Here is a 25,194-nt window from a genome sequence, read left to right on the forward strand (position 1 = left end):
CGGAGAAAGAAAGTAAACTGTTACGTAGTTTGAGGGACTACAAGGAAATTAGAATAAACAAAAGGAACAAACAAGCTGGCCGGTAAAGTAAAGGAGAGTTAGGGGCATACACTATACCTGCACCTGGCCTCAGTGCTCATCTCCGAGTAAAAGACTGAATGAGAGGGGATTCCAGAAGCCAAGTGGGAGGAAAGTACAGCAATAAGACAAGACAGCAAAGAACGGGAGTCTGTGCCCTTGGGGGATAGCGGAGCCCTTGAGGAGTAAGCAGGTGTGGGGGTCAGTCAGCGGAACCAGAAGGGGAAGCCAGCTAGCGGGGCCCGGGGAAAAGAGTGAGGCGGGATCCAGGGAGAGAGAGAGGGGGAGGGCGCCAGCAGTCACCCGGTGGAACGCCTGCCTTGAGCTGACGGGGCGCTCCGCAAAACAAGCGTTGGAGTGACTATTGGATGGACGGCCATTTATCTACGCTACTGGGGAAGGGGGGGGAAGGGGGAGGATGAGGAAGAGAGGAGGGGAGGGATGGGGAAGGAGAGGTGAGGGAGGGGAGAGGGAGAGAAAAAGAGTAAGGTAATGTACATGAAGGTAATTTTCCGGGACTGTCTTTGCAATTTCGTGTATGTGTTTGTGTGTGTGTGTGTGTGTGTGTGTGTGTGTGTGTGTGTAAGTGTGTGTGTGTGTGTGTGTGTGTGTATTCGTTTCTGCATGTCATATATGTTACATTTTCTATTCGTCATTTCGTCTCCGACACGCATTTCTTATGGTCATTTTTTTCGGTACTCTCTCTCTCTCTGACTTGATTTCTTTTGTTACGGCACACACACACACACACACACACACACACACACACACACACACACGAAGAAGAGGTCAAATCAAGGTTTCTTCCATCAGACACGTCCCAGGTGCACTAATTAAGCTTTGGCAAACACCTGTCAACACGGAACCCAATTAGATTTTTCATTTAACACGTGGCATTTAAACTTCCATTCTTCACCGGTTCACGTTTTCTGTTGGTTCTTCGTTTTCTTTTGTCTTCGTTTCTTCTTTTCCCTCAAACTACGGAAGACAATGATTCGTCTCAGTAACAATCATTATGTAATTCATCGTAAGGTTTGAACACTTATTGTCCCATGTTATTATGTACTTATCTTCACAATGTCTCACTGTATTTTGTTTCTTTTCGTCTCCTTCGATTTTTTTCTTTTTATTTTTCTTTCCCAGAGTTTCATTTTTTTCTTTCCGTTTCTCTCGATTTTCTTTATTTATTTCTCCTTCGGTCTTGTTTTCTTTCTAAAGAACTTCCGGAATCAGTTTTTCTCTCTGTTTTTATTGCTTTTCTTTACTTTCTTTCTCCACGATTCAAATTTTCCTTCTATTTCTCTCACTTTTCTTTCTCGGTCAATGAAAATTTTCTTTGTTTCCTTTGATTTTGCTCAGTTTCTTTCTCCGCAAATAAATCTTCCTTTCCGTTTCCCTCTGTTTCTTTCATTTTCTTTTTCCGCTGATAAAACTCCTTCTGTTTCCCTCGCTCCTATTTACTTCCTTTCTCCACCAACTAAAATTTTCCTTCCGTTTCCCTTGCTTTTCTTTACTTTCCTTCTGCGCGAATTAAATTACCTTTCCATTTCCCACTGTTTTCTTTATTTCCATTCTCAACCAACCAAATTTTCCTTCTATTTCCCTTACTTTCCTTCACCGCGACTCGCCCTCTCCTCTCCACTCTCCCCACCTGACGCCACGCCTTCTCTCGCCCTCAGACCCGGACGAGCACACACCCTTCCGCCACACCTTCCAGATATAAACTGACTCCAACACTCCTCCGGGCCCCACTCTTCCTCCTCCCCCTTCCAGCCTCCTCGCGGCCGTGTTCTCGTCGTCACGGACCGAAACGTTGCCTCGGGGGTTGCGACACGCTGCTAAATCCACGCACCTCGCACGCTACCACTGACTAACTGGCTGGCTGGCGTATATATGGCGCTCGAGTGTATGCTAGTACGTGTGAGCTCTTTTCTATATCTGGCAACGCTGTAGGTAAGTAATTAGTAAGGCTACGAGTACATGTTATAGCTGCTACGCGTGGCCTCTGTGCTCATCTCCATCACGGTAACCCTTGAGTCACTGTGGTCTTAAAAAAATGATGATGAGTTTGAATATGACGTTAGGGAAAGCATTTTATAACTCTGCTGTACTTATTTTCTTCCGTATTCTTTTCCCGACTGTTTTTGTAGACGGTTTTGTTCTTTATCATCCTCATTGTTGTCTTTAGAATCTTAAAAAAAGGTATATATTTAGTTTTCTTTTCTTTTTTTAGGGAAATATTTCACAACTACTGTAATTATTTTCTTTTTTATTTATTTATGACTGTTTTTGAGGGCGGTTTTGTTCCTTATTACTCTCATTGTTGTCTTTGTAAATCTTAGAAAAAGGTGGCATATTTATATTTTCACACACACACACACACACACACACACACACAGGGGAGGCGGTGGCTGAATGGATAGCGTGACGGCGCCGCGTTCGGGACGACGCGAGTTCAATCCCCGCCCGGTGCCACCAAGCTGGGATTTTTCAGCCGCCGCCGAGTGGCTTAAAACTACCCACATGCTGTCCAGAAGACCACCTATCAACCCGGACTCTAGATTCTAAGATTTAAGATGAGCTCCGGGAGGGCAGCATGACCCAGTGCAAGATAGCGCCACCATAAACACTCGCCTGCGCCAGAACGGGCTGGGCCGACCATCAGGCCCCACCGGGAAGAAGCCTTGGGCCGACCATCAGGATCCACCGGGAAGAAGCCTACCGGCGCTATAGGCCGCGACGTAAAAAAAATAAATAAATAAAAAAAAAAAATAAATAAATAAAAAAAAAAACATACACACACACCTAGAAGGGATTTTCCTGAAGGGTGTGGCGTTTTGTATGGAAACATGTCATAGAGGTGAAGAAAAAAAAGGACAAATGGAGGAAAACGAAAGAAATGGACCAAAGGAAGGAAGGAAAAAAAGTTTCCCAAAAAAGTAGATGAAGAAAAAAAAAAGATCAAATGAAGAGGAAACACAGGAAGCAATACTAACAGAATGAAATTAAAAAGAAAAGAGAGGAAGGGGCAAGAAGACGATCAGGAAAAAAAAAAAACAGAACAAGGACAACCGGAGAGCAAGGGAGGTGTAGGAAAAAGGAAGAAAAAGAACAAAAACGAGGAGGAGGAGGAGGAGGAGGAAAAATGAGAAGACCGAAAAAAAAGAGATGAAAGAAAAATAAAAGAGAAGGATAAAGAGGAAAAGAAAGGGGAGGAGGAAGAGATGGAGGAGGATAAGAAGAAGGTAAGGTGTGGGTAGAGAGATGAAAGAAAGGGACAGGAAAATACGAGAAGAACTACAGCGATAAGAACGACAACGAAAAAGGAGAAAGAGGAAGAATAGAAGAAAGAGAAGGAGAAGAAAAGGAAGAAGTTAAGGTGCTGGGTGGGGGTGCATATCTCACGGCTCTCGCTACTCTAAATATACTCTTATCATCGCTAATTTTCCCTCACACTCGCCTTCAGCCGCCCGTGACCTCAAACAGCACCGCCAAAGCCTTCCATTCTTCAAGTTTATTATTCTGTATTTTCTCTCTCCCAATCTCTCTTTTCTTGTTATCCTTCCTTGTCTAATTTTCATCTCTTTTTCCTTCTTTCTATTTCCGTTTCCCATCTAGTTTCCTCCTTTCCTTTCTTCTTCTTTCCTATTCCCTTCTTTTCCTTTCCTTTATTCTTTCCTATCCCCTTCTTTTCCTCTCCCTTTTCCATCTAGTTTCCTCCTTTCCTAAAGGTAAAGGAAAGAAGGAAATTAGAAGGGAAGACAAGGAAAAAAGGGGAAAGAGAAGGGAATGATAGGGGAAAGTGGAAGTATAAGAAGGGGTGGAAAGAATTGAAAGGAAGGGAAAGAAGGAAAGAGGGAAGGAAATGGAGAAAATCAGAAGGAAAGGAGAAATGAAAGGAAGACAAGGATATGAAAGCTGTAACGAATGGAGTATTTTTTTTTTTTTTTTTTTTTTTTTTAATAGAGGCGGTGAGCGTTGTGGAGCGGTGATCACAAGGTTGCCCTGGGCTGATGACTGACGGTGTGTGCGTATGTATGTGTGTGTGTGAGTCATGGTGTGTGTGTGTGTGTGTGTGTGTGTGTGTGTGTGTGTGTGTGTGTGTGTGTGTGTGAAGTAGAAGAAGAAGTAGAAGAAGAAGAAGAAAAATGAAAAAGAAAGAGACGGAAATCTTTGCACACAGTAAGTTTCGTGTGCGTGTGTGTGTGTATGTGTGTGTGTGTGTGTGTGTGTGTAGGAGACAATGAAGGCGGAAGGAGAGATGGAGAAGATGGGAAAGGTGAAGGCAAGTACGGGGGAAGATTGATGCGGAGGGAGGCTGCTGAGGGAGAGGAGGGGAGGGAATGAAGATGAAAACATGGACACACCGAAGAGCAGGCAACAGATTTCTTTTGTCTTCACTTCTAACTTTCTTTTATTTTCCTTGTTGGTTTTCTCCCTTTCATTCCCTTCTCTTTTCCTTCCCTCCCTTGTGCAAACACGAAGAAATGAATAAAAGTAAGGAAGGAAGGAAGAGGAGGGAGAAAAAACGTTAATAAATCACGAGAACAGATATAAATAAGAATCAGAGAGAGAAAGAAAGGAAAACAGTGAAGAAAATAAAGCAATCCAAAACAAAGTGAATTAAGAAAACAAATTCGTCACGCAATCACTCACCCGTGAGGTCCTTGGGCACGGCGGTCTGCACGGCGGTCAGCACCTCGATCTGACTCTCCAGCGAGGTCAGCATGTGGTCGAGGCTGGCCACCTGCTCGAACAGGGACCGCAGGTGTTCCGGGCGGCTGCTGGGGAGGAGAGGACAAGGAGGAGGAGGTTAGTGGGTTGCTGGTAAGGAGGTGTGTATGGTATGTGTGGGAAGGAGGTTGTTGTAGGTGGTTATTGTAGGTGGTTGCTGTAGTGGTGGTGGAGGAGGAAATAGAGGAAGCATACAAACATGGGAGAACAGGCAACAGTAAGTATAGTGACTTTTAACCCGTCCGCTGCGATTGGCACGGATTTTGCCTTCACTGGTAGCCCATGGTCTTTCTGTGCCTCTGTGGTGGGTAGTGGACTGTTTCCCATGTGGTATTGGTATGCTGGATTTCCCCTCCCAAGATGCATGACTTCACATTTTTCTTCACTAAATTGTAGCAGCCACTTTTTTTTTCCACTCCTGTAGCTTAATGATGTCTTCTTGTAGGAAATCTGCATCCAAGGGGTTAAGGAGTTCGCCTGCATTAAAAGACCAGTCTATTCGCCAGGCACTGCGGTGAACCAAGGAGCAGATTAAAGAACTTGCTATGCGTGCGCGAGGGACCGTTCTGTTCGATCCTACCGCAACAAAGTAACGGTCAATGTAATTTTTAAAGGAGTTAATCGCTTTGGCATAAACAACTTCTGAAGGATATTTGTTCCACTAGCGGATGACACGATTTAGGAGGAGGAGGAGGTGGAGGAGGAAGAGGAGGAGGAGAAGGGGAGAAGGAGGAGGAGGAGGATGAATAAGAGTAGAAGAAAAAATATATATAATAAAGAAAAACACGTAGGATATCTTTGCTTTCGTGTGTGTGTGTGTGTGTGTGTGTGTGTGTGTGTGTGTGTGTGTGTGTGTGTGTGTGTTCGTGCACTTGTGAATATGCACGTCCGACCCTCCATCTGTCTGTCTATGTCTGTTTGTACGTAAATGATCACTGCCTCGGTCTGTTAATACACCCAACACTCCACGTTATTTATCGACCTCTTCGTTAATTCACCTGCACCTGTCTGTCCACTCTTCCTTCCGCCACTCTCTCTCTCCCCGCACGCCTCTCTGCTTACTCTAATAAAATAAAATAAAAATACTCCATCCTTTTCTTCTCCGTGTGTGTGTGTGTGTGGGTGGGTGTGGGTGTGGGTGGGTGTACCTGCGTATGTTTGTGCGTATATGCGTAAGCGTGTGTGTTTTCTTTGTTTCTGCTATTGCCTGTCATTGTTATTATCATTATTATTATTATTATTATTATTAACGCTTATTAACGTCTATCATTACTGAAAAACTTAATCGCTACTTTTGATCATTTCCGTTAGCGATTTCAACTCTCTTGTCCATACCTAACCAACCGATGAGATAACAGATCAAATACAGCATCCAAATATTACACACACACACACACACACACACACACACACACACACAGCGAACCCTTATACCACAACACCAGCTCGCTAACTAAACCTCACATATCCTGGAGTGAATGAGGAGACGGGAGGCTGAAAAAGGACATGGAGGGAAGAGATGGGAAAGGTAAGATGAAATAATACAGACGAAGACGAAGAGGAAGGAGCAACTGAGGGGAGGTGAAGGGACAGAGTGGAGAGGAAGAGGAGAGGTATGCATGCTATGTGGAGGAAAGGGTGTGGAGAGGAAACATGGAAGGGGAGGAGTGGAGGGAGAAGCAGGTGAAGGATAGGAGTTAGGGTGTTTAGGAGAGAGGAGTGGCAGGAATTACAAGAGACGGTGAGAAGGAAAGATTTACATAGATTTACATAGAAAATCAGACCACACAGACCCCATGGTGAAGAAAGATGAGAGGAAGAAGGGAGGTGGGAGAAAGAAGAAAGAAAGCAGGAATTAAAGAAACTGAAGAGGACGAAAGGTAGAAGGGAGATAAGAAAAGTAACGAACGTAGAGAAGAAAAGGAAGACAGGTATGTGGAGGAGGAGGAAGAGGAGGAGGAGGAGGAGGTGAGGAGGAGGGTCATATCTGTGTTAATAATAGGTAACTGCAAACCGTCAGCCTCACCTGCACCTGTCCATTAGCGTGTGTGTGTGTGTGTGTGTGTGTGTGTGTGTGTGTGTGTGTGTGTGTGTGATTGCTTTTACTGTATTATTCTGATGGTACTGTTATAATTAGCCCACACACACACACACACACACACACACACACACACACATACACACACACACACACACAAGGTAAATATGATCACTACTACTACTACTACTACTACTACTACTACTACCTCTACTACTACTACTACTACTACTACTGTTATTAATGACTTTGGCACTTTCTTCCTCGCTCTGATGTGTGTGTTAAGCGAATGGTGAAGGCTCTTGAGGAGGCGTGCGAAATTAGTTCTAGGAAGCGTGAGAGAGGAGGAGGAGGAAGAGGAGGAGGAGGAGGAGGAGGAGGAGGAGGAGGAGGAAGGTGACAACACTGAACGCAAGATCGAATTTGATGAAGGAATTTGAGACGAGGACGAAAGATTAGAGGAGGAGGAGGACGAGGAGGAGGAGGAGGAGGAGGACCAACAGTATCTTTCTTACAACGCGGGCTGTAAGGGATTTCAATTTCCTGAAGAGTCCGTGCGTTTAGCCTCCTCCTCCTCCCCCCCCCCCCCCTCCTCCTCCTCAATCCATCTTCCTCGCTCGCTGCCAGGCCTGTATGCACGAATGGGAAAGAAACATTTGTATAAAAAGAACGTAAAATATTGATATTCATGTTCCCCATCGCCTCCTTTGCTTCGCCCACCGCAAATCCTCCTCCTCCTCCTCCTCCTCCTCCTCAGGCCACCCTTACGAACATATCACTTTCCCTCTATATTCCTCATTCTTAATACCTCCATTTCTCCTTCCTCCCCAGTCATCTTTTTCTCCTCCTCCTCCTCCTCCACTTTTTATTCCTCCCTACACCTCCCCCACACAGGCTTACAAAAATATCTCCTTCCCTCTTTGTTTCTCTTTGTCCCCTCTCCCTTCTTCCCTTCCTCCTTTTTCTCCTCCTACTCCTTCTTTCTCCCTAATTAAACCTCCTTAATCAACCCATTAACATTACTTGCCACGTTCAGAACACCTAGAGTAAACCTGCGAGCATAAACCTACAGAAATATATCTTGTCCAACATCCTAGTGAAAGAGCGTGATGGCTTACATAGTCTCTCATAAATGGCCCTACTGTAGAGGTGTATGATTATTTTTTTATTTACTTTCTACACGATAACGCAGTAACGAGATGACTGTGACTACTACTACTACTACTACCCACAACTCCGCCCCCTTGCCGCGCGCGTTCCCTCTTAAGGCCAAATAACCGAGTGTGGCTTCGCTGTTTATATTTATTGCTGTCGATGGCTTGTAGACACACACGAGGGCGTAGCCAGGCGGTGGGGAGGGTGGCGGTGCGTGGTGCTGTACTTCCGTGTGTGTGTGTGTGTGTGTGTGTGTGTGTGTGTGTGTGTGTGTGTGTGTAATCAATAACTATCTAATTCTCTGTTCTCATCACTCCCATCCTCTCATAACCTTGCGCTGTTCTGCTTATTTATTTTAACGGTTGTTTTGATGCTCTCACAAATTCGAGTAATAATACAACCTTGAATTAACAAACTTGCTAAATCCATTATGTACGTACAGCCAACCGCCTTCACTCGTACAGAACAGAACCACTCTATATTACATCCGAGTTCTTCAGAGCAGGGGTCGAGGTCCACTTCTGGGTCGCGAAGTCATAATATCATTTTGCTTCACTTCACAAATAACAAATCTCTCCTCCTCTCCTCTCCTCCCGAAATTGACCTCTCTTTCGGCCACCTCTTTGGATTCTTTTTAGAAGCAGCGAGTAGCGGGCTTTTTTTTTATTATTGTTTCCTTTTTTGTGTGCCCTTGAGCTGTCTTTGTTGTGAAAAAAAAATCAATTGGTTAAGTTATTACAACCTACAACAGCGTCAGTACAAGGAACAAGCAGCCTCACGAAGAAGAAGAAGTCTTGCCAAATACATAGTCGTGAGGGTGACGCACAAAATAAAGATAAAATAAAGTTGCAAAAGGTAATGTTTGAGGAAGTCTCCATTTACATTAAGCCTTGTCTTGTACGGCGGCAAAGGTAAAGTAATTAATTAGTCGAGATAACCGTACACAGGTAAAAGTCGGGTTCCCTAAATTTACTGATGGACTGAAGATCGTGATTTTGTGCTTAATTAATCTCCTCTTCCTCACCTGTGCGTTAGTTAAAGGCAGGAAAGCGCGAAAAGAAAATTAAGGAAACTATAAATAAAACTGGCATTAAGAGAACTTGGTGTAGAAGAATCACGAATGTATGTACCGTGATTTTTTTTTTTTCATTGTGTGTGTGTGTGTGTGTGTGTGTGTGTGTGTGTGTGTGTGTGTGTGTGTGTGTGTGTCCTTATGATATTCTTATTTGTATCTTCCCTTCCTGGTAACAATAAACAAAATAAATAAATAAATAAATAAAGGCAGAAAGAAATATGGAGTGATTTCCGAAGTGTGTCATAATTTGGCGAAGTGTATCATAATTTTTCCGAAGTGTGTCACGATTTTTCCGAAGTGTCTCATAATTTTTCCGAAGTGTCTCATAATTTTCCCGAAGTGTGGCATGATTTTTCCGAAGTGTCTCATAATTTTCCCGAAGTGTGGCATGATTTTTCCGAAGTGTCTCATAATTTTTCCGAAGTGTGTCATAATTTTTCCGAAGTGTGTCATAATTTTTCCGAAGTGTGTCACGATTTTTCCGAAGTGTGTCATAATTTTTCCGAAGTGTGTCATAATTTTTCCGAAGTGTGTCATAATTTTTCCGAAGTGTGTCATAATTTTTCCGAAGTGTGTCATAATTTTTCCGAAGTGTCTCATAATTTTTCCGAAGTGTGTCATAATTTTTCAGAAGTGTCTCATAATTTTTCCGAAGTGTGTCATAATTTTTCAGAAGTGTCTCATAATTTTTCCGAAGTGTGTCATAATTTTTCCGAAGTGTGTCATAATTTTTCCGAAGTGTGTCATAATTTTTCCGAAGTGTGTCATAATTTTTCCGAAGTGTCTCATAATTTTTCCGAAGTGTGTCATAATTTTTCCGATGTGTCTCATAATTTTTCCGAAGTGTGTCATAATTTTTCCGAAGTGCGTCATAATTTTTCCGAAGTGTGTCATAATTTTTCCGAAGTGTGTCATAATTTTTCCGAAGTGTGTCATAATTTTTCCGAAGTGTGTCATAATTTTTCCGAAGTGTGTCATATTTTTTCCGAAGTGCGTCATAATTTTTCCGAAGTGTCTCATAATTTTTCCGAAGTGTGTCATAATTTTTCCGAAGTGTGTCATAATTTTTCCGAAGTGTGTCATAATTTTTCCGAAGTGTGTCATAATTTTTCCGAAGTGTGTCATAATTTTTCCGAAGTGTGTCATAATTTTTCCGAAGTGTGTCATAATTTTTCCGAAGTGTGTCATAATTTTTCCGAAGTGTGTCATAATTTTTCCGAAGTGTGTCATAATTTTTCCGAAGTGTGTCATAATTTTTCCTTTCTTTCCTTCACTATAGTTCCCGTCATCTAGTTCTGTTGTTACTTCATCCACTCACACATTCTCTTCCTTGCAACAATATAGAAAAAAAGAAAAGAAAAGGAAAATAAGACATACGGTCGAGTTTCCGAAGTATATCGTGTAACTTTTCGTCTCTCTCCTTCTCCTTGCCTCACCCATTTCATTGTTCTTTGTTATGTTTTTTCTTATCTTCGTTTTTTTTAATGTGTGTTTATTTTTATCGTTAAGGTTCAAAAGACTGCTTCCGTTACTGCATCTTAACTCTTTAAATATGTAAATGTATATGTATTTTTTATTACGAAGCTTTGTTGTTAGTATTATTTTTTGTTACGTTTTTGTTCATTTCCATCACATCCATCTTGCTTTGTTGACGCTCGTGTGAAGGGGGATGAAGGAAGGGCTGGAGAGGGGGGAGGGAAGGGAAGAGGGGCGGGGGAGGGGAAGGGGAAGGGGGTCTGTATGTTGATAAGTTTACAGAACGCTTAGAATATATCTCGAGGCGACCGTTATTTATGTATCTATTTTTTTGTAACTTTCCATCTCATTCATCTTATTTTGTTTACGCTCGTGTTGAACGGAACGGAGCACTGGAAGGAAAGAGATGCCAGGATGTTGAGCGTGTTATAAAAGGCGTGTTATAAAAGCCTTCCTACGATTGTATTTCCTCCTTTCAGCGACTTTTGGATGGAGAAACATAACATCTCTACTGTATTAAATTTTCCCCATTCCTGCTACTTAGTAAACCTCAAAAGACGATCACTGCATTTTCCTTAATTTCCATTCCTCCTGCATCTGAATTTGTTGGCGGTTGTGAGAATAAGGAATCATGGACTGGAGGCTGTCATCTTAATTGGGCCTGGTGGTTGTTTTGGCGCGGGGAAGTTGTTTTATAGTGGCGCCTTCCTGCTTGGCTCATACTTGATAAACTCTTGTGTTCCTGTTCTTACTTTTTGTGTTTCTTAGGTGACGATTTCTCAGATTCAGTAGACATGAGGGAGGAGGGAAAACAGAGGTAGAAATATTGTATGATCTATATTAATCTATCCATCTGTGGGGATTCTGAGAGAGCAAGAGAACAGCCTTAACTTGCCGTCGTATTTCCTCCTTCGTGAGACTTGGAAGGTAATATGTTGCTGCCGCTACTGAGGGGAAGGGAAGGGAAGGAGAGGGAAGGAAAGGGAAGGGGAGCGAGAGGAAGCAGGGAAATGATGAGATGGGTGTGCTGTGGTGGCTGTTGTGTTGTGAAAGGAAATATTGAGTAACTTGTGAGACTAAACTGGAATTCTCACTTTTGCCAACTCCTATCCGGTGTATTAGTATGAAACAGCAGGTTGCGGGATCGTTCTTTTGTATCTCCTTGGCTGTCTCGTGTCTTCGTTAATAATTACAAGCATTATCATCATTAGAAGTATTAGTGTTAGTATTAGTATTAGCAAACTGGAATTCTCACTTTTGCCAACTCCTGTCCAGTGAATTAGTATGGAACAGCAGGTTGCGGGATCGTTCTTTTGTATTTCCTTGGCTGTCTCGTGTTTCCGTTAATAATTACAAGCATTATCATCATTAGAAGTATTAGTATTAGTATTAGTATTAGCAAACTGGAATTCTCACTTTTGCCAACTCCTATCCAGTGTATTAGTATGGAACAGCAGGTTGCGGGATCGTTCTTTTGTATCTCCTTGGCTGTCTCGTGTTTCCGTTAATAATTACAAGCATTATCATCATTAGAAGTATTAGTATTAGCATTAGTATTAGTATTACACCTTCATATCAATCTCCCTCCTCACAACGGGACACACCCACGCCCACACTCACCCCCTCAACCCATCCCCCCTTACACACGCACACACGCATAACTTCTGCCACACCCACGATCAACCCTTTCTTCGGCCTTCGTTTTCGTCCGCTTTCCTCTTCCCTTTTCTGGTTCTGTCCTGATCTTGGTTACGGTTCCAGTACTTTTTTTCTTCCTCTTTCTCGTCTTTCTCTTTCTGTTCTTCATTTTTCATCCTTCTCCTTCCTCTCTGTCTTTTTCTTTTACGTGTTTTTTTAAGGATTTTCTGGTTCTGTTCTGATCTTGGTTATGGTTCCAGTACTTTTTCTTTTCCTCTTTCTCGTCTTTTTCTTCCTGTTCTTTATTTTTCATCCTTCTCCTTCCTCTCTGTCTTTATGTTTACTGTTGTACTACTCCGCCTAATTTTACTGATTGTTTTACTAATCCTTCTCTTCCTGCTATTATTACGTCATAGCTCCTCCTTCTCCTCTTCCTCCTCCTCCTCCTCCTCTTTCTCCCTCCTCGTCCATTCTCTCGCTCTTTTAATTCTCCACCTTCTTTTGTTTTTCTTATTATCTTGTACATACCATTACTGTTCCTTCTTTTCATTTCTTCCTCTTTCTTCTATTATATCGTCGTTCCATGCCGATTTTTGTTTGATAGATAAGTAAATATGCATCTAAATATCCCTTTCATTTCTTCTTGTTCCTCGCTCTCACCCTTGTAAACTTATATTGAGATACGTAATGTTATCAGACTAAACAAATGATCAGTCGGTCTACACCTATCGCTCCTGAGGTCGATTTCTTCACCATCTGTCTTCCTCGTCCATAAAAATCTATATCTCCTGAGTTCCATCATATTTTTTTCCTCATCTATGTTCCTCATCCATATAAATCAATATCTAATCTTTCTTCTCTTGATATCTCTAACTATCATTTATTCACCATCTATCTCCCTAATCCGTAAATCTAACGTCTACTCATCCTTTATTATATATCTAAGTTCCTCCCTTCTCTTGTTAGCTCCTCCTGAGAAACGGTTACAGCAGTCTCGTCTCCTCTCCACAACTCTACGGCTGGTATTACAACACTTTCGCTTCTCACATCAGCTATTTACAAAGGTCAAAGGGGGGATCAATCAGGTTCTAATAAGGGGTTTTTTTTAGGCTCAGGGTACAAAATAAGGGTTAAACTACCACCAGGGTCATAAAACTACCCCTGGAAATGCTCACAACTCCTACGAAAGCCTCTTCAATTATGTGTTCTTAGGGGGCGATGTCTTTTAATACGACCTTAACTTCCTCCTTCCCCTCCACCCTCCCCCTCACTACTGTGCACTACCTGAGAGCTGTGGCCGCGAGCGTGACATCGCCTCCATCACAACACAACAGCCACAAAAGACACACCCATCTCATCATCCCATTTCCCTGCTTCCTCTCGCTCCCCTTCCCTTTCCCTCAGCGGTGGCAGCGACAGATTACCTTCCAACGACACAACGACATCTACACACCCACCTCATCATTCCATTTCCTCCCCCTTGCCTCTCGTTCCTTTTCCTTCCCTTTCCTTCTGCAGTGACGGTGACCTGCAGTCCACCAAACACCCATCTCACCATCCCGTTTTCTTTCTTCCTTTCTCTTCCCTTCCCTTCTCTTCCCTCCCCTAGCGTCCCCTTCCCTTCCATTCTCCTTCGTTCAAGAGTACCATATACCCGGTTATCTTCCATCAATACAAACGATAACCACATACATATCTCATCATTTAATTCCCCTGTCTCCTTTCTCTCCCCTTCCCTTTCCATCCCTCCCCTTGCACCGCCCTGTTCCCTTCCTTTCCCTTTCCAGCCGTGACCGCGACCATATTTCCTCCCATCAAAACAGACCACAACCGAAAGACTGTCCCGTCGCCTCATTCTATTCCTACACTTTTTTTCCCTGCGCTTACCTTCCCTTTCCTTCCTTCTCCATCCTTTGCGTCCCGTGTCTTTCCCTTCTAATACCTTTCTCTCCCTTACCCTTCTTTTCTCTAATTTATTTTTCCTTTTATTTCCTTTTATTTTCGTTGTGTTGCGTTCATTTACTTTACGTCCCTTTTCTTCTTTATCGCTCTGTTTATTTTCTTCCTATCATTTCTTTCCCTTCCCTCCCCTTTCCTTTCCACTCCTTTACTTAATATTCCATTGCTTTCCTAACCTTCTCCTTCCATTCTCAACCTTTCCTTTCACTTCCCTTTGCTACTTATTCTGTATCTTCTCTTCCCATGTCTTCCCTTCCTGCCTTTCTTCAACCCTCTTGCAGTCTCCCTATGTTCTTATGTTCTTATGTACTTCCTTTCCTTAGATCCCACGAACACTGACTCACCCACCAACACACCCACACATCTACCCCACCCCCTCGACACACACACACCTGTAAGTCATCGATCAAAGTGTGACTCACGGCGGGATGCAGGAGAAGAATCGATAGTTTCCCGCCCATGAAAGAGCAACGTAAATATTGTACCGCCGGGAACAAGGCGCGGTGTGTCTGGATGTGTTAAGGGAGAGGGGGGGTGCATGGGGTTGATCTCTCTCTCTCTCTCTCTCTCTCTCTCTCTCTCTCTCTCTCTCTCTCTCATGGCTGTTTATTATGTCTTTTCTTTAGGATTACGTACATATTGTGGAATGATCAAAGAAGGAAAGGTAGTAGTAGTAGTAGTAGTAGTAGTAGTAGTAGTAGTAGTAGTAGTAGTAGTAGTAGCAAGTATCATTCTTCAGTTTTGTAATCAATCACTTTATCAATCCATATTTCGTATTATAATGTCTTACACTGTCGGTCGTCGTCGTTGTCGTAGTAGTAGTAGCAATAGTAGTAGTATCAGTAGTAGTAGTAGTAGTAGTAGTATCAGTAGTAGTAGTAGTAGTAGTAGAAACTCCAGTGAAAGCAGTACCACCGGCATCAACAAACTGTACTTTCAGCGGTATGGAAACTTAAGTGTTGCCAGAGTACTTGATTGCCTTCTCTTCTTCCCTCATTTCACGGCTTTTTTTCGCTGACCCGCAGGTGAGCGCAACACACCCTGACGACACACACACACACACACACACACACACACACCTCGCCCCGCCCACCATGCCGCGCCCCGCCAGCTGCTGTACTAAAAGGGAGGAGGAAGAATCACGCGTTCCAGTAAGACGAAAAAAAAAGAGAAAAAACTAACTGACTGGAAAGGTTGGCGTGATACTCTTTGTCTCTTTCTCTTTCTCTACACGGATGAGAGAGAGAGAGAGAGAGAGAGAGAGAGAGAGAGAGAGAGAGAGAGAGAGAGAGAGAGAGAGAGAGAGAGAGAGAGAGAGAGAGAGAGAGAGAAAGGTAAGATAAAGTAAGGAGCATACACTATATATAGATAGCTGGGCGTTGCCTCAGTGTTCATCTCCGTCACGCTGGCCCTTGAGTCTGTGGTGAGTAAGAGCCCATCACCTTGGAACAAAGAACCAATGTGACATCCGGGTTACAATTACGTTCCCCAGGGCCGTATTTTAAGACACCATCGCTTCTCACATCAACTATTTCCAAAGGTCAAAGAGGGGATCAATCTGGTTTTCATGAGTGTTTTTTAAGGTTCATGGTACAGAAGAAGGGTCAAACTACCACCAGGGTCATAAAACTACCCCTGGAAAGGCCTACAGCTCCTACGAAAGCCATGTCAAATATGTGAACTTGGGCGACGAAATGGTTTAAAATACGACTCCCAGACTTCCCCGGGTACCCATTTGTCGACCAGCCCGAAAAAGAGGATGAACAGCTGCATGAGGTGTACGCCAACTGCCCGGGGCCGGAATTCCAATCTGAAGCCACGAATTCGTAACTAGGCATGCTAACCACTACACCACGGAGGAGCTGGATATCTTGTTATAGCAGTTGTAATTATATCAGTGTATTATTATTATCGTTACATATCACCATGGATTAGGAACGCAGGTATAGTGGAAAAAAAACACTTCAGAGAGAGAGATCACGCCACCTCTGTAGGAATGTCATCTGTCAGTGTTTACCGTCTCAGTATGTATACAAAGCATTTCACCAAGCTTAGAGGTCACCTTGACATACGTGACCAATTGTAACTTCATTATTTTCCAATCTGTAATTCGTCACTCCTTCCAGAGAGCTCGACCGACACACACTTATTGTCTCGGCTCTCTCACCAACGCTACGCTGTATCTTAGGTTAAGAATACATCTTTTCTAAGGCAGCAAGTGTTTTCCTCACGCCCACAGCTCCCCGCAACCAAGCCTTCCACCGTTACAATCTAATTCATATGGCTGGGTGTTTTTCTGTTGTTTTTGTTGCTATTGTTGTTGATGTTAGTGTTAAACTGGCAAATTTATCAAAGAAACGTGTTCATTATGGGACGGGAATTAAGGAGGAGGGAAGGAAGGTTGAGATGGAGGCAGACAGAAGGAGGGATGAAGATATAAGAAAGGGTTAACCTGGTAGCTCCGGGGATCATGTTTCTTAAAGGCCCCTCTAAGCGAGAAAAATGAAAAAAAAATCATCACTCACACAAACCATTTCATAAGATATATATCAACGCATTTGTGATCAGTTTATGGATCATCTATTTTGGGGGGTTTATATCATGGCACAAACTTGGCCTGTCGCTGCTACCCGGTTAAGGAAGAAACAAACGCTGCAAACATAGGAATGAGATACGACTAAAAATTGGGATATACGAGTATAGAGATGGAAGATAAGAAGAGGGAAGAATAATATTTACATGAAGGAAGGAAAGAAGAAAATAAGGGAGGGTAAGAATGGGAAAAAAAAGTGAAGTAAATAGGGCCAGAAAAAAAATGTATAGAGGGAGCAGGAAGAGAAAAGGGTAGGAGGAGAGGGGGAAATGAAAGAAGGGGAGAAGAAGGAATAGTGGAAATAGCAGACTGAGGAAATGGGTTAGAAAAGGAAGTAAGGAAGAGGAAGAGAAGGATTAGGATAAGTGAGAAAACAGAGGCGAGAGAGGAAGAAAGGGGAAAGGAAGGTGATAAACAGTAGGTGGGAGAAAATGGAGAGAGAAGAGGGGAGGAAGGGGAGGAAAGGTGAAGGAAGGGAGGGAGAGAGGAGGAAGCGAGGGAGAGGGAAGAGAGGTCGGAGCTTCATAGGCCATTACGCTATAAATACATACAAAGAAAACTACAAATCTGTTTTTACATTTCCCTCAAAAACAAATCCATTACGTACTTTGTCTCGGTCCGTTCTTGTCCTCGTCTTTCTGTTAATTCCTAATGTCACGTGTTCGTCTCTTCCTTTATCCTTTCTTTGTATCTCCGTCTTCTTTAACTTCTATTTTTTCACGTCTGATGTATTTCCGTATGTCGTGTATCTCTATTTCATTTTACGGCCTCCTTCTTTTCCTTCCTCACAAACTTTCTTTATTTTTCTTGCGTCATTTCGTTCGTCCAGTCAAACATCCTTCTGTCCTCCTTCGTCAAATAGTTTCCCTTTTTCCTTTCTCACTGTGTCTTTCCTTCGCTAATATAAAGTTTAGTTCAGTGTTGGTGTGTCTATTTGTCTGTCTTGTTCCCACGCCTACACACTGCCGCCACGCACACGCCTCGCTTACACGCCTCTCTCTCTCTCACGCACACCCACAGACACGCACGCACACACCCTCCCCGTCCAAGCGCTCGTGAGTCACTGTCGGGCCCCTGTTACGTTATTGTGTTAGTGTTCGGAAGTTCGGGTTACTCACTCGGTCGGTTACTCCCTCACTCCCTCACTCAATCTCTCAATCATTTACTTCTTCCCTCCCTACCTCATTCATTTACTCCCTTCCTCCTTATTTCCTTCCCTCCCTTATCCCTTCCTTTAGCTCTCTCTACCTCCATTATCTACTTCCACTCGGCACGCGTCGTACACACACACACACACACACACACACACACACACACACACATACACACACGCGTGCTTGAATTTCTCTCACGTAAATTACCGTACAGCACACACACACACACATACACACACACACACACACACACGCCTGAAACCTTTTTGTATAATGACATCACTTTTTTTTTCAAGGAATGGAGAACGAAATCAACAGTGTCCTCTCTCTCTCTCTCTCTCTCTGACGTGTGGCGTAAAGGGGGGGGTGGGGTTGGGGGGATGACCCGTTACCGGAGTACTGGCGCGGGAAGGGACGGAGGAGGCGCGGCGGAGGTGACAGAGGGGAGGGAAGACAGGAACAGATGGAGGAGGAGGAGGAGGAGGTAGATTTCTCGTGCATCCTCTCCTTCTCTTCCGTTGGTTTCCCCCTCCTCTTTTTCTATCTTCCTCGTGTAGTGTTCTTGGTTCACCTCCTCCTGCTCCTCCTGCTCCTCCTCCTCCTCCTTTTCCGTTTGTTTTTCCCCTCCTCCTTTTCTATCTTCATCATGTACTCTTCTTGCTTCATCTCCTTCTCTTCCTTCTCCTCCTCTTCCGTTTGTTATCCTCTCCCCCCTTTATTTCTTTCCTATGTACTCTCCCTTCTCCATAATTACTCGAGAGACTACAGTGACGCGCTACGAAAATGATACCATCACTGAGGACGGAACCTTACGAAGAACGACTCAAGCGACGCAACCTCTTCACGCTGGAAAAGAGACGGCTGCGAGGAGACCTGATACAAGTCTTCAAGTAGCCGAACAAGCTTAGCAATATCGATCACTCCAACCTCTTCACAATACAAACTACCCCTCGAGCAAGAAACAACGGTAAAACAATTCAAGCGAAGCGATGCAGCTTAGATATCGACAGGAGTTATTTATCGAACGGAGCTGTCCGCCACTGGAACAGCCTTCCTGCAGGAGTGGTTAGTGAGGAAACAATCAACTCCTTTAACCGTCACTTTGCTGCGTCGGGATTGAACTGAGTGTATCCTCGCGTACGACTAGTGGTGTTTTAACCCCTTCCGCAGGTCACTCATATGGCTGACAAATTGTTTAAATCAGTGAAGCCGGCAGCCTCGCAATGAACCAAAAGGCTTTCTGCTGCCTACTCGTCCACGTATCCATGTTTCCATGTTTCTCCTCCTCCTTCATTATAACGTATCTCAATGTCTCTCTTCTCTCTCCACCCTTCTCTCATTTCCTTCTCCTCCTCCTCTTCCTCTTCTCGTCTAATTACTGCTTTCTGCTATTTACTCTGAAGCGACGAGGCATCACAGGGAAAGCATATAATGAGGCGTCAGTATGTTGATTGAGTTTAGACACTTCATTTTTTTCCTTCTTTTAATTGCCTGAGGTTAAAGCGCTTGCGAGTTCGTGATGGTGTGTCTCTTCTCTCTTTTGCCATGGCGTTCTTTTCTGCTTTCTTTTCTTTTGTTTCTTCTGCAGTTCATTTGAGTTTTCTTTTTTCTTTCAATCGCTTGAGGTCAAAGCACTTGCGAGTTCGTGATGGTGTGTCTGTTCTCTCTTTGCCAGGGTCTTCTATTTTACTTTCTTTTTCTCTTGTTTCTTCTGAAGGACTTCGCTTAATATAATACAAGCAAAGAAGCAGTAGCGTGGAATGTCTTGGCCATGAATACATTTCCTGAAGTAATACCTTAATTTTCTTCAATGCTAATCAAGGACACATATGTTCTTTAGTTCTTTAGTGAAAGGCTGTATGGGTCATATTACATATCTTAGCTAACTAACCGAATAAATACGTATAATAACAACAACAATAACAACTATTACTACTACTACCCACCCCCACCACCACCATCACCATCACCACCACCAACAACAATTCAACACCACACTCACTTCTCCCGGAGCCTCCTGCCCTTGCTGCCCCCCATGGCGTCTCCCCCCGCGTCCAGGTCGGCCAGCAGCAGCGCCCTCTCCACCATGTAGCCCTGCCGCCTCGCCTCCACCATCTGGCGCTCCTTGCTCAGCGACTGCGGCAGTAGGCGGGCGGGCTCCTTCACCAGGCTCAGCAGGAACTCATATTTGTGCCGCCAACTCCGGACCTGCGAGCACAAAGAGAGGAATAAGAGGTTAAAATCGCGGGTATGTGAGGGCGTGTGGTGTGTGGGACAGAATGATTTAGTTGCTCCTATAAATTGTGTTTGTGTTTTGTTTTCTGTGGTGATTTTACGTTTTCAGTTTTTATTGCGGTGACTTGTACATTTTGGAGGTGTAATTTTTTTAGGGACACTGCTGTTTATTGTATACATAAATAAGCTATGAAGAAGTGTGATCTACGTGAAGAAGAAATAAAAAGAGAAAAGGAAAGGACAGGAAAACAAATATAGAAGAGAAGTGTTAAGAAGAGATAAAAGGATAGCAACACTGGAATGGACACTGAAAAGGCAGAGGACCATATACTATCCTTCAAGAGATAATAAAAGAGAAAACAGAAATACTAAGACAATAAAGTGGATGAGGAAAAGACGATATATTAAGAGGAGAGAATAAAGGAGACGAAGCAAAAATATCGAGGCAATAAACAGGTGAGGAAAAGGTGAGAAAGAAGAAGCCTGCTGGAGAGAACAAAAGATTGAGAGGAGCAGAAACAGACGGAGAAAAAAAAAATTAAAAGAATGCAATAACTGAGGCATCTGTGTTCGTGTTGGAATCTTTCTCCGTCACCGCAACCATGAGGAAACTGTACTCGGGAATGTCCCCAAGTTGCCTGCAGGACCTTGGGACGGCCACTCACACACACACACACACACACACACACACACACAAGTTATACATATTTGGAGCAGACCGCAAAAATGTACACAGAATCACGAATCACACGTACATACACAGCAACAACAACAACAAAAGTAATACACAGTTACGCAGACATCAACAACAACAACAAAAAAATACTCCAAAAATAATCATAATAATAATCTAAAATCACCTTACCAGAAAGGGGATAACAATATTATAAACACGGCAAATTGAGGGAGTGATAGGCTTTGGTAGACATGAATTAGTATTTACGTAATTTCTATAGGTAGTTAAGACAGCGACTGAGCAGAAGCAAGACCCTGAAAGCCCTGCTACTCTCCTAAAGCCCGAACCAAGCCCAGTTACAGTCCCGCAACAATCAGCGAATTAGAGACGCAATTACAAGGTCTAATGACACCATAAAAGACGGATTTCCAGCAGCTCTTCAAGGCCGATGACTACGAGGAGAATACGACGAAGGAAACGAGAATAAAGAGAAGTCGAAATATAAAAGGAAATAGAAAAATGAGAAAAAAAGTCGAAAATGTGAAATATAAATAGCGCCCCTAACGCGGAATGAAGTATAATGAAAAGTCGAAACCGAAAAAGGAGAGAAAAGAATGTATTAGATGAAAGAAAAAAATGTAAAAAAAGCATGGAAATAATATGAAAAACGTTAATGTGGGGTTACAGTGCACGCCATAAAGAATCGAATCCGGCAAAAAAAATACTATTAACGGATGAACAAGATAAAACAAATAAATCAATAACGAGATAAATAAATATAAAGGAGGAGCAAAATAAGAATAATATGAATACATGCAAGCGTTTATAGATGTGGAAGAATATGTACTAAAATATAAGTAAAGAAAAAAACTGATATGACGAGGAAAAAGAAGAAAAAAAAAAAAAAAAAAAAAAAAAAAAATCAGCGTAAGACCGAACATAGTCTCCGGTCTCACGTGTTCCCCGCAAGGTCACTAAAATGAGATATATATATTTTTCCCTGTGGCTCCCTTCCCTTGAGAGCAGTCTCGCTACAGTACACACACACACACACACACACACACACACACACGGAGGTAAAAAAAGAAGAAAAAAAAACGAAATGTAATCCACAGTTTGCTTACCTAGAAAACCAAACACACACACACACACACACGAACGTTTCCCTGGCTAATCGGATAACAGTCAGGTGTTTTTGTGTGCGCAAGGACAAGACAGCTGACACGTATAGCAGAAACCTTTCAATTTATGCTAAAAATATCAATAACACAAAGAAAGAGAGAAAGAAAGAAACAAGAACGAAAGAAAGATGAGTGTAAAAAAACAAGAGAAAATAAGGAAGGGGAGAATTTTACCTGTGAGAAAACACACACACACACACAGAAGAAAAGAAATGAATGATAAATACAAAGAGAGAGAGAGAGAGAGAGAGAGAGAGAGAGAGAGAGAGAGAGAGAGAGAGAGAGAGATGGTATTTATGGCGGATGTGCAGCTATTTAGAAGGTAGTAATATGAAGAAACCTTGAGGATTGGTTCACTAGATGGCTGGTATTCGTGTGTGTGTGTGTGTGTGTGTGTGTGTGTGTGTGTGTGTGTGTGTGTGTGTAATCTTAAAACTGCGTTACAATATACTGCATAATAAAAAGGAGGACCAGGCCGAAGACGAGGACAACAACGAGAAGAACAAGAACAAGAACAAGATCAACAAGAAGAAGAAGAGGAGGAGGAGGAGGAGGAGGAACAACAAGAGGAAAGGAGAAACGAATGAAAAGTTAAATTACAATATGATGATGATGATGATATGATAAAGCTGAAGTTAAGGGGAAAGAAAAATAAATTAAGGATCCAGCCTCAATAGAGTATCCCCTTAACTCTCAGTTTTACCATTTTCTGTGGCTGCTGCAAGACCAAAGAGAAGATGTATCTGTTGCATGGCAGACTGCAACAATTACAGGACATCTATACTTTCCTGCTCTATTTTTGACGCTATGTAAAGCTGCGGAACAGGACCTAGTTAGCTCATTTTCTTCAGCTAATCACTGATAAAAACTGAGGAAAGTGAATAGCTATGAAATAGCTGACGTAACTAGCATGCAGCGGCGTAGGTAGGGGTCAACTTAAGAAGGGACAAAGTTATCAATTAACGGCCTAGTGTTCATACAAAAATTTTCAATCAGTCAAATTATTATGCATTTTTTTCTTACGGAATATGAAAGAACCATGGGGTGACACAGCTTTCCCTGTGGGAGACTTAAGCCCCCGCTGCTACGCCACTGAAAGACAGACAGCTCGGCTTGGCAAAGATCTTGGGGCTTGGCGACCTGCATAACAGACACGCCAGTCCTCGTCGACAAACCGACTTGGTCGGCTCGGCTGACGCCAGCCGATAGAATCTGTCTGTCGGCACCCTGCTACGGGCCGCCATTGGCAAAGGCCCGTGCTCCTCCCAATAGGGAGGGAGCAATCTTTAGAGGAGGAGGAGGAGGAGGAGGACCTGCATAAAAGCCAGGCCGCGCTGCATGACTGATGTAAGATACACAGCCAACTCAATGGCGGCGCCAGGACAACCTTACAGAGAAGGCTGAGGGGTTTCCTTGGTGAAAATTAGGGAACAAAAAATGTACCGAGAGAAAGGAACAGTAATTTATTTAAAAATAAAGGGCTGTGAGGGATATGAAGAGCTCCAGCAGCCTTCCCTTGGCGAGACGCTAACTTGGATCGCAAACTCTGGAGTACAGCAATATAGGCCTTGACGCAAGTTTTTTTTCTCTTTCCAGCAAACTCGAACAAGGACGCTAAGACGGATCAGCCTAACTCAGTTGTTCCCGCGGCCACGACACGTGACGACTAAACGACGGGAGTCACGCCTCGCACGCACACACACACACACACACACACACACACTGACATGGGACGAGGCTATTTTTTTTCCTTCTTGTGTGTGTGTGTGTGTCCTCGAGCTTACGCACACACATCACACACAACCTTGAGGCAAAAACTTTGATGTCCTTTGACCACGAATCTCTCTCTCTCTCATGAAATATGCGATAAGACAACTGATATAAAGTAAAAAAACTGAATAAACTTATTACACTTTTTCTCGATTAGATATTTCAGCATCAAAGGTTTTAAAGATGCCTTCAGATTAAGGGTTTGGAATCTATAAGTTGCAGTGCATGTATAAATAATTCACTTTGTACTACCGATGCCGATGCCTGGTTATGATTTTGTCTGTTCTTGCTGTGCTTTTTGTAGTAGTAGTAGTAGTAGTAGTAGTAGTAGTAGTAGTAGTAGTAGTAGTAGTAGTAGTAGTAGTAGTAGTAGTAGTAGTAGTAGTTCTCTCTCTCTCACATCACCACATACAGACCATAATTTTTTTGCAACCCCCCAAACAACTTCCTTTTTCTTCACTCATTCGCTCTTTCCTCCTCCTCCTCCTCCTCTTCCTCCTCCGCTCCCTTTACTTTAAATATCAAATTCACCCTTTTCTTCCCCTTCTTCCCCCCTTTTTTCTCGTTTTCAGCTACATTTCCTCCCCTCTATATCCCCTAATTTACTTCTATTACACGACTAATTACACCTTTTCCTTTACTTCTTCTCCCTTGTAACCTTAGGCAACGTCTCTTCCTTCTCTCCTCTGTTGTTTGTTCTTCCGTTGTGTTCCTTTGTGTTCCTCCTCCTCCTCCTTTCCTTTCTTTTGTTAGTCTCTTCCAATCCTTTAGTCTCTTCTGATTTTTCTTCTCTCTAAGTTATTGTATCTCACTTTCTCCCCTTTTCTCTCTCCCTCCTCCTCCTCCTCCTCCTCCTCCTCCTCCTCCTCCTTCACTTTCAAAATCTATTCCTTTCATTTAGTTCCTTTCTCAATTTCTCTCTCTCTCTCTCTCTCTCTCCTCTAACCTTTCTTCTTTTTCTTCCTCATCATCATCATCATTTCAACACACTAAATCTTTTTCCTTCATTCTTTTTCACTTTTTTTTCACAATATATTTTTTTTATGTATTCAACTATTTATTTTTCCTGTTTTTTCTTAATATTCTCCTTCGCTTCTCCCTCTCCGATTACTCTCCCTTTTCTTCTCCCCCCTCCATTATTCCTTACTGTCAACACAACACTAAAAACCTCCTTCATTCCTTTCCTTTTCATCCAACTCTTAATTTTCTTTTTTTCTTTTGTGATACTTTCCTTCGCTTTCTCCCTGTCCTTTCTTTCCCTTTCTTCCCCTTCCCTTCCCTTTCCTTTCTCCCTTTGTTTTCTTTTTCCGCAATATTTTTTTTCTCTTCCTCCCCCAGTACTCTCCCCTTCCTTAACCTGTCCAACCAACGCCCCCCTTCCCTCCTCTCCTCTCCCCGCCCCTTCCACCTTCTTCTCCCCACCGCCCCCCCA

General features: G+C 43.0%; 1 protein-coding gene across 3 annotated transcripts in view; it reads right to left on the bottom strand.

The window, feature by feature from the left end:
* LOC126985012 (uncharacterized) overlaps nucleotides 1-25,194 on the bottom strand; it is a 91,872-nt gene that overhangs the window by 30,496 nt on the left and 36,182 nt on the right. Inside the window, exons 2-3 of one of the 3 annotated variants that reach the window (XM_050839247.1) lie at nucleotides 19,903-20,108; nucleotides 4,735-4,859 (exon numbers count right to left, since the gene is read on the bottom strand). In XM_050839247.1, the coding sequence (XP_050695204.1) occupies nucleotides 4,735-4,859; nucleotides 19,903-20,015 (238 nt within the window). In that variant the 5' untranslated portion in view covers nucleotides 20,016-20,108. Of the gene's footprint in view, nucleotides 1-1,729; nucleotides 2,207-4,734; nucleotides 4,863-19,902; nucleotides 20,109-25,194 lie in introns of those variants that run through there. The other 2 variants (XM_050839246.1, XM_050839248.1) reach the window with 2 other exon arrangements.

Source organism: Eriocheir sinensis, chromosome 58, assembly GCF_024679095.1.
Source record: "Eriocheir sinensis breed Jianghai 21 chromosome 58, ASM2467909v1, whole genome shotgun sequence".
NCBI classification, from domain to species: Eukaryota; Metazoa; Arthropoda; class Malacostraca; order Decapoda; family Varunidae; genus Eriocheir; species Eriocheir sinensis.